The 14,065-nt window shown below is 46.1% G+C and overlaps 2 protein-coding genes across 5 annotated transcripts; one reads left to right on the top strand and one right to left on the bottom strand.

The window, feature by feature from the left end:
* Nucleotides 1–225: 225 nt before the first annotated feature.
* ppp6r2a (protein phosphatase 6, regulatory subunit 2a) lies at nt 226–10,539 on the bottom strand. Of its 3 annotated transcripts, none has more exons than XM_088367628.1 (24): nt 10,069–10,539; nt 7,441–7,610; nt 6,997–7,251; nt 6,723–6,909; nt 6,513–6,650; nt 6,312–6,377; nt 6,117–6,229; nt 5,923–6,036; nt 5,623–5,749; nt 5,365–5,517; nt 5,067–5,291; nt 4,822–4,886; nt 4,612–4,727; nt 4,459–4,544; nt 4,238–4,318; nt 4,049–4,128; nt 3,920–3,977; nt 3,566–3,693; nt 3,365–3,489; nt 3,010–3,157; nt 2,859–2,938; nt 2,612–2,783; nt 2,230–2,343; nt 226–1,662 (listed from the first exon to the last, which is right to left on the bottom strand). In XM_088367628.1, the coding sequence occupies exons 3-24, from the start codon at nt 7,221–7,223 to the stop codon at nt 1,614–1,616; spliced, it is 2,652 nt and encodes an 883-aa protein (XP_088223754.1). In that variant the 5' UTR covers nt 7,224–7,251; nt 7,441–7,610; nt 10,069–10,539; the 3' UTR covers nt 226–1,613. The 3 variants fall into 3 exon arrangements, with proteins under 3 accessions (XP_088223754.1, XP_088223752.1, XP_088223753.1); XM_088367626.1 differs by having other exon boundaries at nt 4,049–4,146; nt 10,069–10,538; XM_088367627.1 differs by having other exon boundaries at nt 2,612–2,780; nt 4,049–4,146; nt 10,069–10,537.
* A 360-nt stretch (nt 10,540–10,899) lies between these two features.
* cbll1 (Cbl proto-oncogene-like 1, E3 ubiquitin protein ligase) lies at nt 10,900–13,745 on the top strand. 2 transcript variants are annotated; one of them, XM_088367632.1, is made up of 6 exons: nt 10,900–11,055; nt 11,673–11,843; nt 11,915–12,018; nt 12,083–12,166; nt 12,239–12,312; nt 12,428–13,745. In XM_088367632.1, the coding sequence occupies exons 1-6, from the start codon at nt 10,968–10,970 to the stop codon at nt 13,386–13,388; spliced, it is 1,482 nt and encodes a 493-aa protein (XP_088223758.1). In that variant the 5' UTR covers nt 10,900–10,967; the 3' UTR covers nt 13,389–13,745. The 2 variants fall into 2 exon arrangements, with proteins under 2 accessions (XP_088223758.1, XP_088223757.1); XM_088367631.1 differs by having other exon boundaries at nt 10,989–11,055; nt 11,625–11,843.
* Nucleotides 13,746–14,065: the final 320 nt, after the last annotated feature.

Here is a 14,065-nt window from a genome sequence, read left to right as displayed (position 1 = left end):
CACCTAGGGACACTTCATTAGGTACACTACCTTTGTGAGGTGCATCTCATGACAGGCCATCATCAGGGAAAATTACAGTGAAGCCTCCCTTCTCCACGACACGCATGGACACATCACAGGTGTACCCAAGTGTTTGAGTGATGAAATGTGAAGAGATCTGTATTTTTATTTCCATGAACAACAACTTAATTCTTAAGCTAAACTTCCCCAATCACAAGACAACACTTTGGTATTAACGTGGTCAGACACTTTTAATTTGTTTGAACAATGAATCATAGAACCAGATCGCCGTCAAGTGATTTTTAAGTACACCAAGAGGCCCGGGGCTGCTTGAAACCAGCACCTGTCCTCTTTTTTTTTTCCTCAATTCTGCAGCTTGGAGATCAAATAAAATTAACATTGAAAGAAAAAAAAACAAAAAGAAAACCAAAAGTACAGCATCACTCCTTCCAGATGTCACTCATATCCTGTGTGCTTTGTGGAGAGAGAGAGAGAGAGACAGAGAGAAACAGACTACCATAGTATTTAAGATTGCTTGTAAAATGACCTGTAAATGTAGATTAGCAATTGTATATTAGGTAGATAACGTTTGGTTGGTTGGGGGAAAAAAAAAAAAAAAGAATGGTTAACATCAATACAATCAGAAGGTCTGAGCTCACAAGTGAGGTCGCTCACACATGCACTAAATAAAATTAAAATGAATTCAATTGAAGCAAAATGACACCAAATGACTAGCTTGATTTCATCTCATAAAATAGGTTGGATTTAAATTAAAAAGGACTAATTGACATTATTGCACATGAGCTAAAGACAGTAATACTCTTGCAGCTCTGTTCGCTGACCCTCCTCATCATCCTACGTGACACATTCAGACACCTGGTGAAGAAGGTTCTTTAAACGGCAACCAAAGGGGGGGGGGGGGGGGGGAAACAATTTAAGAAAAGAAAAAAAATCCTGTAAGTGTGAAACCAAAATTGTGTGGAAAATTTCATTCTGCAAGAGCTCAAGGTGAAACACTGATATTGTGCTAGAAGAGACAGGAAATGGCTGAACAAGTGCTTTGTCAAAAACACACACACAAAAAAAAAAACAGGCTTATTGTAATTGAGGCGCATTTAAGAAGAAGAAAAAATAAACAGAAAAACGTAGCCTGTGCTATCCTGACATGGTGCAGCAATGTCAAAGCCTAACTGCCAGGTTCAACCTGTAAGAGAGAAATCGTTCTGGACATAAAAAAATAATGATGGTGATCATGATGCTGTTTTTACCCTCCTCCAAATTGCTGCTACATTAAAACCGCACGTATTCATGTGCAACATGGGGAGGGGGGGGGGGAAAGGATTTGACGATCTACATACTGTTCTGTTTTTGTCCTCCTTTTTCTGTAATATATATATATATATATTTATATATATATATATAGATTTTTTTTTTTTTGTACATGTTCCGCCGCCTCTGGTTACTGGTATCGATTGGCAGTGTCCAGGTCCAATAACATGGCAGAGTGATTCAGTAAAAACACTGGAGTCGCACTGAGGTTTATTTTGAAAGGAGTCACTCTGGAGGAGGCTTACAGCTGGTCGTTGGCATCCCCGCCGCTCCCGTGTCTGGGCTCACACTGGCCCGTTGACGGCCACTTCTTGGGGCGCTGGCGGTTCCTCTCTGAGGTGCACAGGGACGCCACACTTTAGAACATGACACCACTACACCCATCTCCGGGAAGTTGTGCAAATTATATTAGAAAATTTCGCTTTAAATTAAGACACAATTAGGGCAATATTCGCTTTTTAATTTTTTTGACCGGCTTTTTTTTTGTTGGATTACAACACATGCAAACCCAAGCCCATACCTTCTTGCCCAAAAATGTCTTCTCTCTGTTGTCAAGTTGAGCAAATAAGCAAAGCGTTAAAGCAGAGAGAACCAACACGCTTTAATACGATGCTTTGAGTCTGTAGACAATCATGAACGCATCTTACATCTTACTCATTAAATCACCCGATGCACGAGAATCACCGGGTATTAATAGAAGTATTAGCTGAAACACTAGCTTGAATAACATGCTAAGAAGTGAGCCGAAACACGCTACGTTGACTTAAGAAAAATCATACTGACAAAAACCGGTACAAAATCGATTTCTATGGAAGGTGGTAAGGCAACTTTCGGGGTTGCCGTAGTTTTGACATCCCTGTGACTTGAGTCCGAGTGGGCATTGGCGGAGTGACAACTTACTTCCTGTCAGTCTGTGCGGTTACGGGTGATTCCTCGGGAGGCTGCTGCTGCTGCTGTGAGGCATCTGGAGGATCTGACAGTGAGAGTTTCTCCAGGGACACAGGACTCTCCTCGCTGCGCACACACAAGCCGGTTTGAGCTTCACAGTTCATTCATCACACTCCCTTATTAGTCACCCATTTTGCCTCGGAGCTGCTGGTAGGAGCATCAGTACTGGTGGAAAAGTCCTCCGTCAACATGCAAACTTGTATTTAGGCTCAAGTTGCAGAGACGTGCCCAGTAATTTGCACTCGCGACTTTCACCTATATTTAACTCGGCGTGGTACTTTTTGCTTCAATTATAGTTTTCTTATACATAACAAGCAGAAGGGGGATTTTGAACCTTGTGACGTCTGCTGTCTTGCCGCCGCCGGCAGCTGCTTTGGAGACGATAGTTGCTGCCGAGTTGAGTTCCTCGCCGTCGGAGCCTGCGGGCGAGCCGCTGTCCGAGGCGGCGGGAGGAGCCTCCGACACGTCCCCCGAAGGCCCCATGCGGGGCGAGGCGACGGCGTCTGCTTGCGCGCGGAAAGGAAAGCAAGTGAGATGGGCGGAACAGAATGGCGCAATCTGGTCGGACCAGATGAACTCACCGCGCTTCTCGTGGTTTTGTTTGGCTTGTTTGTCCGCGTCGCTGCCTCCAGTATCTACGGGGGAGCTGCACCTGACTGTGCTGGAAGGGAAGAAACGACACTTGAGCGCTAGCACTGGAAGAGTATTCATTCATTGACAATGCAAGCTAACCTTGAGAACGGCTGGAACGCCGTGAAATTGGCCCAGCCCGTTTCCTGGGTCTCGTTTCCAGCACCGGCGGGAAGCGCATCCCAGCCAGATGGAGTCTGGGATGCCGTGCTCCCGTCAGAGTCCCTGAAATTTGCTGTCCAGCCTGGCCCTGGAGACAGACATTCATAGTATTTCATCAAAATAAAAATTGGTTTCAAAAAAGGATGGGAAAATAATCTGCAAGACAGTTCTTTTGAAGCGTAAGAGACTTTGAAATATTTCATTTCATTCCGACACCTGGCAACTGTTGTAGCTGGCAAAAAGAGGCTATTTGAAGTAAACAAATGTGATGTCGGACCTAAATCTTGACCCCTACCTGTGTCTGATGTGTTCTGCTCAAACTCTTCCTCCTCGTCGGATTCGGAGCCGCAGTCTGGGTCCTGTCCGCCATTTTCCAAGCTACTCCGGGAGCTTCCTTCTGATGTTTGGGACACCCCGAACCTGGGAAAGAGGCCCCACGATGACCTTTAAACCGTTGTAGTTGCATATAATTATTTGAGCAAAGAACACTATTTACCTTGTTCTGGATTTAGCTTGCGTTGCATAGTTGATCTCCTTTTCCTCCCAAATGTCCTCTTCCTCATCGGCATCATCGAACTGATGTATCCTCTCTTTACAGCAGGCCTCGAAAGCAGCTGCGTTGGCCTGTGTTGCGAGTCGACACGAGAATAAACCGCACAGGCATTTGCATGTCCGCATGCCATAAACTAAAGGCAAAGGTCATTGCGGAAAGAAAGATTTTAGCATAATCCCGACTGACAAATTTTATTTGCAAAATGCTCCGTCTTAACCTCAGATGGAAATTGCACAAGGATTTTTTTCTCCTTACTTTTTTTTTTAGCTTACTTGAGAGAACTTGTTGAATACTTACACTGTTATCATCAGAATCTAAATTGAAGTTTATTTCAGCAATTCGGTCAAATGTGGCGCTGGAGGAGAGAAAAAAAAAAAGTTACAGTACAACGAGAGCTAACAGTAAGACTTGATTGTCGCAACTCACTTGATATTTTCGTCGTGTTCGCTGAACTCCTCGTCATTGAAGCCAAACTGGTCCACGAAGTTGGCGGTCATCTGCTGGATCTGATAGTCAGAGAAAGCCTGGGAATGTCAGAGGGACACCTTTTAGGGTGACGCCACTGCACTGAGTGTCGCTGCGTTTATTTATTTTTTCAAGAGCGCGTGACCCTACCTGTTGGAGGGACAGGTCGTTCGGGAAGGGGCTCTCCATGTCGTCGTCCTCGCTGGACGAGTGCATGTTGTGCGTGCTCACCTGTAGAACACACGGCACATGAAAATAACACCAAACTATTGGACAGCGATCGAGGCGAATGAACAATTCACGAAAAACAAATCAAAATCGTGCTACTGTAGTAGTGGTAATCTTTTCTCTGGTGGTGAACGTCTTCTTACCAGCTCTACTGTGTTTCTTCTGTTGGTTTCTCTCAGCGTTTCGTCCACAAAACTCTCCCAGCGACCTCTGCAGTCTTCGGGCAGCTCTGAATTGTTCAAAAAGAAAACTTAAGTTCATAATGACTGAGCGCTTGTTTCAAATGTTCCATTTACCTTTGATGAGGTCAGCAATCTGGGCCTGTACTGGCCCCTTCTCGAGGTTCTGGACCACCATGTTGGAAATTCTGGTCAGGTGACCCATGTTGCCTCTCCTGGTGCCACCCTCGGACCTGTGGAAGTCACAGCCACATTATTTCACCTGGAGATTTAATAAAAGACCCGACTGAGCAGATTTGTTCAAAAAAATAAAATAAAAACACTCACTGTATTTTATCGTTCTCCTCCCAGGCATCAAGGATCTTTTGTACCAATCGACACTTCTGGAAAAGCTGCACATTTGACCCCAATAAATAAATAAAAAGTGAAATGGAGCATATTGTTTGTCGATTCTTCTACGGGGTGGAAGTCATTTTCTCACAGCTATGTATAAAAAAGGTTTTCGTACTTTTCAAAAACAAATCAGCAGCTCCACATCTGACCAACAACAACAACCGTCGAGCTGCACTTACATGTGCCACCAGGGTATTGTGGAGGGAGGTCTGTGGGTCACTGGTCCCGCCCGACTCCACCGCCTCGACTTGAGTTTCGGCGGCCGATGCCGCCTGCTGCCCGTTGTGGTTCTGGAGGCCCGGGTTGGGCCGCTCCTCGGAGGAAGGGTGGTTCAGGATGGCCGCCACACAGAGCTCCACTTGGAAGTGCAAAAAGTTATTCCACGAGTATTTGAAGAACAGATCCTGCGCAGCGGGACAAACACCAGACTTAGTATCAGCGTCGAGCTCGGGGTTTTCGAATTGAGGTGGGGCCTACCAGTAGTAGGTCCATGGTGCCGAGGTCGCATAGCTCCTGGCAGATACTGGGGGAGGTGGTCTGCAGGAGGGCAGCCACCAGTCGGGCCACGTGAAGGCGGGCGTTCCCCAGTGGCTGATCTAGAACGCCAACGGTGGTCAGTATTGCACCTTTCTGCAGACGGAAGAAGAAGAGAGAGCTCAAAGCCCTTTCGTGGACGCTGGAGTGAAGTTCATCAAGTGCTTGGCAAAAGTCAATTTGCAGCTTTGTGTGCGGTACCTTTGGGGGATCCAGAAGAAGCTGCTGGAAATCTTTTAAATGGGGCTCAATGGCATTTAAAATACTGCTGTTGACAGTGTAAGACCTTTCATAACCCTGAGAATACAGATCCATCAGCCCTTCCAACCTGGGGAGAAGAAGAGATGATCACATACCACAAACTCTATGTCTGTCTACACTGACACAATAACAAATTCCGAGTCTTCAAACCAATGAAGAGAAATCGGGTAACCTGGTGATCTCTGGCGATTCGGTTGTTTTAAAAATCTGAGCGAGTGCTGGCTTTATTCGCATACTCACCCAGACCTCCTGGTCTCCAGTAAGGTAAGTAGCACTTGAGTTCCGTTAACAATGGAAGCCTCGTTCCTCTCGCCCTCAAACATGTTCTTGAGGAGTCCTGCTACAGTTTCTTGTCTGGAAGAAGCCATTTTGTTGACTGAGCAAAACTGAGGCGCTGCTAATGATTCAGTTCATCTCGAGACGGAGCGACTTACGACTCGAGCACAGCCAATAGTGGGTCGGCCTCCATGTTCTCCTGCATCTGATTGGCCTGGTCTCGGCTAAGGCGAATTATGTCACAAAGTGTTTGGGACGCGTTTGATTGTCTCTGTCAAATTAGAAAGGAAAACCAGGCGTTCAAAAAAATGCACGCTTGGGAGGAAGAATCTAAATTCGCCCCGGAGACTTACCTCCTCATCTTTACCAGTATGGATAAGCTCTATGAGTCTTTGAACGAGCTTCTCTTCATTCAGCCACTTGAGGAACATAAAAACATGTTGGTTATTTAAGGATGCGCTGCTTTACCTGCTAAATTGCAGATCATAGTTAACAATGAGGTTTTTTTTTTTACAGTCTACAGGTAAGTCAGAGTTTTGAATTGGAGAGCTTACATGAAGGACCTCCTGCCTCAAAGGGGCAGGCTCCACACAACTGATGAGGCGAAGCAGCAGGTCCATCATAGCAGACGCATCTATGTGTTTCAGCACCAGAGCGATGAAGCCTTCCTTCTTCTTGAGAAAGGCGATCACCTGAGAGACAGACAAATGCCACAAGGTGAGCATCCGTGCCGTTTGGCCGCACGAGGCCCAATGCAGCTCTACCTCTTCGGTTTTCCGGGCAATGAGATTGCCGATGGTTTTGCTGAAGAAGCTGGCGAGCAGCGGGTTGAGGGGCGGGTCCTGCTCCAGGAAGTGGTAGAGCATCTCCAGGAGAGATTCTTCTCCGCCCAGCTTATCGTTTATGATAGACACGTCTGAGGTCAGGAGCTCGCACGCAATGTTGGGAAGCCTTTGAGGAAGACGAATTTGTTAAAACAGTTCTAGTTTATTTGGTAGCACATCAGGTTACACATCGCGAACGGACAAGTGTACGCACTTAAATCGGCTCCTCTCTTCCAAGTCGGCGGGTGGCTCTTTGGTGATGAGGCCGACCAGCTCCTGCATGCAGTGGTCCTGGGAGAGGAAGAGCAGCAGGCGGCGGTTCTGGGCCTTGCACTCCTGCAGCACGTCGTCTTCCTCCATCAGCTCGCGCAGCGTCACGTCCTCCCGGTCCAGCAGCTGGTCGATGTGGGAGGTGGTGTGCAGGTCAAACTTCCAAAACATGGTGGCCGCCGGGGTGGGGAACACAGCCCTAAGGGGGGTGGGGGGGAAGTAACATGTTACATACAAGTGCATCACCAGACGCCCCCCCCCGAAAAAACAACTCAATGCCAAAACCTCTTTACATACGTTACACAGTTCGTTTTTTATCACCCATCTGTGAAAAGCATTTTGTATCTACCACGTGAGGCGATCTGGAAGGGGCGACGGTAGTACGTACCAGTGAATGAAATGTGGATATCTTTAATCAGACCTCTCCCGCGGGCAGGCAGGCATTTGTGTTTGTGCAGAAGACAGAAAGCGTGGGGGGGCCTGGCATTTATCAGCATGGGTCTCCTTTTAAAATGCAGGCCTGTTTAGGAGATGGAACGCTGGGAGGCTCACCATAACCTGCAAAAGAGGAAAAAAAATAACATTTTAATATAAATTTAAATAAATTAGGAGCCAATTGGGTCGTTTCACAATGTTTACATCAATGGGCAAGGATGAAGAGGTTTAAACATCCCTCCATATTTTTAGCTTGAGAACCAAGACGGAGTTGTACTACTCGTTTCCGAGCGCGCCTAAAAACAAAAGGCTGGTTACTATTTTCGTACCGCTAATTTTGTTTAATTACCTTTACTGGGTTCTGCGTACAGCGAAATGAGGTGTTGGAAACAAATGAGGCCTGTCTGCTCACGACTCGGGAGCAACATGACTGATTTTAGTCAAACATCTCACAAGCGACAGGCGCTTTTAAACGGCTGGAATCTAACGCTATGGTGCTTGACAAAGGCCTGTATAATTATACAACTTTTCAGAGAGTGCGCGTTTGTTTTCCTCGAGTGGTTACTATGGAGGCAAACAGACTCGGCCCGATGCAAACGCAGAGCCAAAATTCAGGAGCTGTGGGGACGAGCGTGCGACCCAACTGTTGATTGGAGAAGGTGAAACTGAACTGAGGGCAAATCAAAGGTCCTCCTTTTTTTTTTTTTCCTGGCCCTATATTTTCCCCTCCCCTGCACATGCAACAGCAGCGGCGTCCATCTGGCATACATTTACAGAGTACACAAGTGCAATAATAACCTCGCGAGTGCTCCTCGTGGATGGCGAGCTGGGACGGCGGGAGCTTGACTTTTACATCCAAAATAGAACCCGCGGGAGGCGACTGCAGCGACAACAATCGGCGAAACGCACGGGCCGGTTGAGGGAAAAGAGGAAGCGTCAAAAAGATGCACGTTGTTGTGGACAAACAACAAAGTGGAAATGGACAAGATGAAAAGAAACCAAGGAAATGGTATTGCGGAAGATTACAGAAGCCCTAAAAGTTACGTATGAAGAGTCTAACATTGCGTATGAGGAGCGTGTCCGGATTTGTCCACCTAAGCTGATGTCAATATTCCCACAGAAACAAAAAACGCAAAAGTGTGAGAACGCAATGAAGATTTGCATCATCAGCAGTCTCGTTTATGCTCACAACACGAGACTTTGTTGTAAAAATATGACCTTACACTTGTAAATTGTCATTTTCTCCCTTTGAGTATATCTATTTTTTTATCATCAGTCTGAACAAAAAAATATAGCTGCTTTTTAAGCTTAGCCACAAGTGTCACTGACAGCCGAATTGGGGGGGGGTCAGATTTCTGTTTACTTGGACCATAATGGAAGCGTTAAGAGGTTGCCTGGTTGTTCTGCGTCTTTTCATGTATGAGAATCTTATTCCAATCCATAAATGACCTCAAATATGCGAGTTGCTTGAGTTAAAATATTTTTAACCAATTTATACTTGATTTTTAAAACAGCACTATGTACAAATTTGCATTATTTGAGCACTACCACACACTGAGGAGCACCTCTAGTAATTGATTTTCCATTATTTGCCTTGTGAACATTTATTTAGGATAACACTTTGACCTTTATGGTGTCTTGTTACATATGACTAGCCTGACAGTCTAGCTGCCCAAAACAATATTAATAAAGTAATAATATGCTTTCAATGTTTCTGTGTAGGTCATGGTAATCTACAATGATTTTATCAAGGAAACCGTACAATTCCTTTTTGTGTTATTTGTTTTTTTTCACGACTTGGTCAATTATGCTATTAAGCTAACGATATAGTTCTACTGTCTTACACTAAATTAAAATAAATGTGGCTACTGGGTGTTGAGAGCTAAAACAATTTATTAATCCTGGTAAATTGCCAGTTGAAAGAATTACAACGAATGACAAAAGCACATTTGTAATGTTGTTGAGAGAGACGGGGTCGGATTTCTTGTTTACTTGAACCCTAACGGTAGCATACGGAACATTTTGAGAGTCTAAATTTTGAATTTTACCGTACACAGAGTTTAATATTCCCTCACATAAAAGACGTAAAAGGAGATCGAGGTACGAGTTCACGAGAATTGATCGTTAACACCACATGGCTCGGCAGCGGCTGGCCTCCATCGACTTCGAACGGCCTTAATTTTACAACATAACGCTGGGTAGAAGAGCTTACGTTTAAGAAAAAAGGAGAGCAAAGAGGGCAAAAAAAAAATAACAGGGCGTTCTTTGAACTGACACCTAACATACAATGGCGCCGAGGTTACGTTCGTTGCCCTTAAGGGGTCACCCAAACGGAACACAATTCGGCTAAGTTAGTCGGTTGGTTGGGTGTGCTAAGGCTAGCTTGCGAATAGCAACTTACTCGCGCAAGTTAGCCAGCTTTAGCTTTAGTTCCTCCTTTTAGGTTGAGCTTAGCACGGAAGCTAACTAGCAGCTACGATTAACATGAAGCGGAGTTAGCCCCCCCCCCCAAACTTTAAGTTAAACTTTGTGGCCGAGTTGAGTACAGTAATCACATTATATCCGCCCACGAGAAACTTACCTTTGAATATCCCCCAGTGCGTTTCCTCTTCTTGGCGTTAGACCGTTACAGCACTTTTTTTCTTCCCCCAGCCCGATCCCTTAGTCACTAGCTTCCCCCCCAGCTCACAATTAGCCGCGTTAGCTTCACTGCATGAGCCTCATCTAGTGATTTGTTTTGAAGAACAGCTTGGGTCAGCCTTCGCCAGTTCGAACAAGCAAGCAGGAGGCTGTCTGTTAGCTTCAAGTTAGCCCCCGACGTTAAGTCCAAAGCGTGGCTTTAAAATTCACCCCGAGAGGCAAATACTGGGCCGCGGGCGGCTTGTTGGGCATCGATGGCCCCGATATCTGTTCTTTCGGACGGAGCGCGTTTGATTCGAACGAAATTCAAACGCGGAGCTAAGTTTAGCATGCAAAGCAGGAAAAACTCAGTCATATTTTTTCGAATCAAAATGGCGACGCTGGGTGGCGGGGACGCGCAGCACCAGCGTCGCGCGGGAGCGTGCATTTTAGATAGTGCGCGGAAATCAGATTAAAATCTATTAAAAACGATCAGAACAAATGAATCATTTTCTAGTCAATATATGATACATTAATGTAATATAAATTTAAAATCCCCAAGTGTTTTTTATTCCGCCAATTTCCATCATTTTACTCCTTCCACATTTCCATTCCTCCCAATTCCAACTTAAATATTTTTAAAAATTGAGTGAGAAAATCACATTATAAACAGGTTAAATACGATTCATGAAATTATCCTAAGTCGTTTACAACAGTTTATTTTTAAAGTCAGTACTCATTCCTTCCCCTTTCGGCAAATTTACACGAATATACTGCATTTATCCAGCCAACTTGATTACTTGCGGATTTTGTTTACCCAAAATTATGATTCTTTAAACGTAAAAACGTTTATTATGAGTCATGATTATGCCTCCTTCCATCCTCCCACTTCTCTCTCTTCAATCCCACAATGCACTGCGCCGACTCACTCGGATCATGGACCAAAGCGGTAAGTGTTATTTCGTCACCCCCCACCCCCTCCTCGATAACATACTATTGTAATTTTTTTGTTATTTTTTTAAAACTAATCTTAAACTGAAGCAACATGAAGTCCAGAGCATGATCGAAAGTGCTGGATCGCGTTGTTAGCGTTCTGTGATCAACGTTTCATTTAGCATGGGCCAAGTTAGCGTCAACTAGCCACTGAGCCCTCCCACTAGTCGATAAAAGTTGACAAACCTCCAAGTGCTAAAACATCTGTTAGGGGCTATAATGGTATTGATGAGTATTTAGATTAAAACTAAATCCATATTCAAAGTGTGGAGCTGCTACGTTATGTTTTAGTGACTAAGCCTATAGGAATGCTAACGTAGTTAGCATCGATGCTGCAAGCGCTAACAGGATGAATTTGACGTCATCGGGATCGTTTTTTGTTTTCATAAGTTATGACAGGCTTCTCAAGCACTGTCTACGTAATGCTAAAAATTGAAAGGCGTGGGTTCTGAGATGGTTATTCAGTACTTTTAAAATGTTTTTTTCCCAATGATGATATTCAGTTTGTATCCCTGCGGCTTGCAGAACATACTTCAGGTCAAAGGTTTCCTCATTGTGACCCCCTTTTGACAGACAACGATCTCCAAGGAAGCGATGGCTCAGGGAGTCTGGGCGGACCGGATGTCCGCAGGCGCATCCCCATCAAGCTCATCTCAAAGCAGCCCCTGAGGGTTAAACCTCCGCCCCGTACCCAGAGGCCTGGCAACAGGCTGCCGTTAAAAAACGAAAGTGCGGAAAAAGACGGTACGTGCTTATTCGACCGCCACCAAGCACCTCACTTGTGTTTGCTTATATTGTTCTGTTTGTGATCACAGATAACTTTGGCTTCAAGCAAGACAAGTTTGACTTTGGTGGTAAAGCAGGAGATGTGTTTGCCGCCCAGAGGAGATACCCACAGCCACTGTTTTGGGACTATAAGGTATATTCCAACTTCAAATTCTTCGTTTTGTGTGTATTCTCACTTCTTGTTCCTCTGGCAACAGTTGAATCTAATTGGCGAAAGGGATGAGGTCCCGATTCACTTCTGTGATAAATGCGGGCTGCCTATCCAGCTGTATGGACGTATGGTACGTGGCAAACATTTTGCAGAACAAAAAGCAATAAAAATAAGCAACTTTGACCATCATCACTCCTACCAGATTCCCTGCAAACATGTCTTCTGCTATGAATGTGCTTTGCTCCATGAGAAGAAAGGAGAGAAGCTGTGCCCTGGGTGAGATTCAGTTTGTTACGCACAATTTAAAAGTGTCTGCAAGCTTTTTGTTAGAATGAATTCCATGTTTTAAAATATTGGTTTGGAATAACATGGCTGCATGTTATGTGTTCAGTCTGACCATGTACAGCTGCACAGACCCAGTTCAGCGTATTGAGCAGTGCCAACGCGGCTCGCTGTACATGTGCAGCGTGGTGTCGGGTTGCAAGCGCACCTACCTGTCCCAGCGGGATCTCCAGGCCCACGTCAACCACCGTCACTTGAGGTCGGCGAAGTCATCAAGCCGCCAGGAACCCGTACACCTGCCCCCGGCGTCCGATGTCCCCGAGCGCTTCCGCGTGCCCCCGCCCCACCTGACCAAGAACCATGTGCACATGGCCAACCCACACCCGCACGGCGGCCACGACCCGTACGGGCAGCCGCCGCCCCCCGTACCCCACGACGGGCCCCCTGAGACGTATCGTATCGCCACGGTGACCACGCGCAAACACAGCAACCTCATCACCGTGCCCATCCAGGATGACTCGTCATCAGGGCCGGGCCAGCCGCCACCGCACCACCGCCCCGGGGACTATCCGGGTCAGCCGCCCGTGGTGCCGCATGCCCACCACATGATGGGGCCGCCGCCACCGCCGCAGCAGCACTTTGGGCCGCCGCCCCCGCCCATCAATCACCCCATGCAGCACCCTCCCCAAGGTGGCGGGACACCCCACATGGTGTACAACCAGGCCCCGCCGCCACCCATGTCCGGAGCCCCCCCTCCTATCACCCCACCGCCAGGTCACATCATGGGCCAAATGCCACCCTACATGAACCACCCACCCCCGGGACCTCCACCCCAGCACAGCGGACCCCCAGTAAACGCGCCCCCGCCTCATCACTATAATCCCAACTCCATGCCGCAGTTCCCCGAAGACCAGGGAACCCTCAGCCCGCCATTCAACCAACCAGGAGGTCTCAGCCCTGGAATGTGGCCCGCTCCCAGGGGGCCTCCCCCTCCACGGATGCAGGGGCCTCCACCTGGGCCCGGGCCCCACCACCCAGACCAGGGCCGCTACCGACCTTATTATCAGTAAACCGCCATCTCAATGACTGGACTGTAGGCTTGGAATATTTCCATGGGAATTTAATTTTAGAAATATTCCAAATTGGAGACTTTCCAATATCCTATCCAAGCATAAATAAACACATTTTACCATAAGCAGACATCCATGTAAAATAGATGGATCGCCTTGCCCACATGCAAGTATGTCAAAATCAAGCTTGTTTAAAGCCACCATTCAATAATTGACTTTCATCAATTCCCATGGAAATATTCCAACTTAAAAATTTTGCAACCCTACCGGGCTGTACCACTTGTATGAAAACAAATGTGATGGTAAACCTCAGGGTTGCAGTGTGTAAGTAGGTATTTTGATAAAACTGCCACTTGAGTTTGTGGTGCACATTTTTAGTTACTTGCTTTCCCACTGAGCAGACAATAGACTTGGGAAAGAGCAGCCACCCTATTATTTTTAAATAAAAAAACAAAACTATCCTTTTTGTCCCATATTCTGTCAGCTGACCCATATCTCCTGGTACTTTATCAATGAAAATTCTACATTCAAAATCCACTGGCTGTTCATCTAGAGAATGACGTTGTTTGACCAATAGGTCTTCAAACTCAGTTTTCATTCACAAATGTTGAGATGTTTAGTCCTGTTGAGTTTGTGTACCAAAGTTGGATGAAAAGTGACTTCCACATGTTTTGGCA

Source organism: Syngnathus floridae, chromosome 22 (assembly GCF_059516105.1).
Source record: "Syngnathus floridae isolate MCC-2025c chromosome 22, RoL_Sflo_1.0, whole genome shotgun sequence".
NCBI lineage: Eukaryota > Metazoa > Chordata > Actinopteri > Syngnathiformes > Syngnathidae > Syngnathus > Syngnathus floridae.
This window is presented reverse-complemented; position numbering and strand designations above follow the sequence as displayed.

Coding starts and splice junctions, on each gene's coding strand:
- ppp6r2a (XM_088367626.1), bottom strand. CDS start 7,223: ATGTTTTGGAAGTTTGACCTGCACACCACCTCCCACATCGACCAGCTG. Junction 5,750..5,922: donor CTGGAGACCAGGAGGTCTGG/GTGAGTATGCGA, acceptor TCTTCTCCCCAG/GTTGGAAGGGCTGATGGATC. Junction 3,694..3,919: donor TAGATTCTGATGATAACAGT/GTAAGTATTCAA, acceptor CTCGCAACACAG/GCCAACGCAGCTGCTTTCGA.
- cbll1 (XM_088367632.1), top strand. CDS start 10,968: ATGATTATGCCTCCTTCCATCCTCCCACTTCTCTCTCTTCAATCCCAC. Junction 11,844..11,914: donor CGAAAGTGCGGAAAAAGACG/GTACGTGCTTAT, acceptor TTGTGATCACAG/ATAACTTTGGCTTCAAGCAA. Junction 12,019..12,082: donor CACTGTTTTGGGACTATAAG/GTATATTCCAAC, acceptor CTCTGGCAACAG/TTGAATCTAATTGGCGAAAG.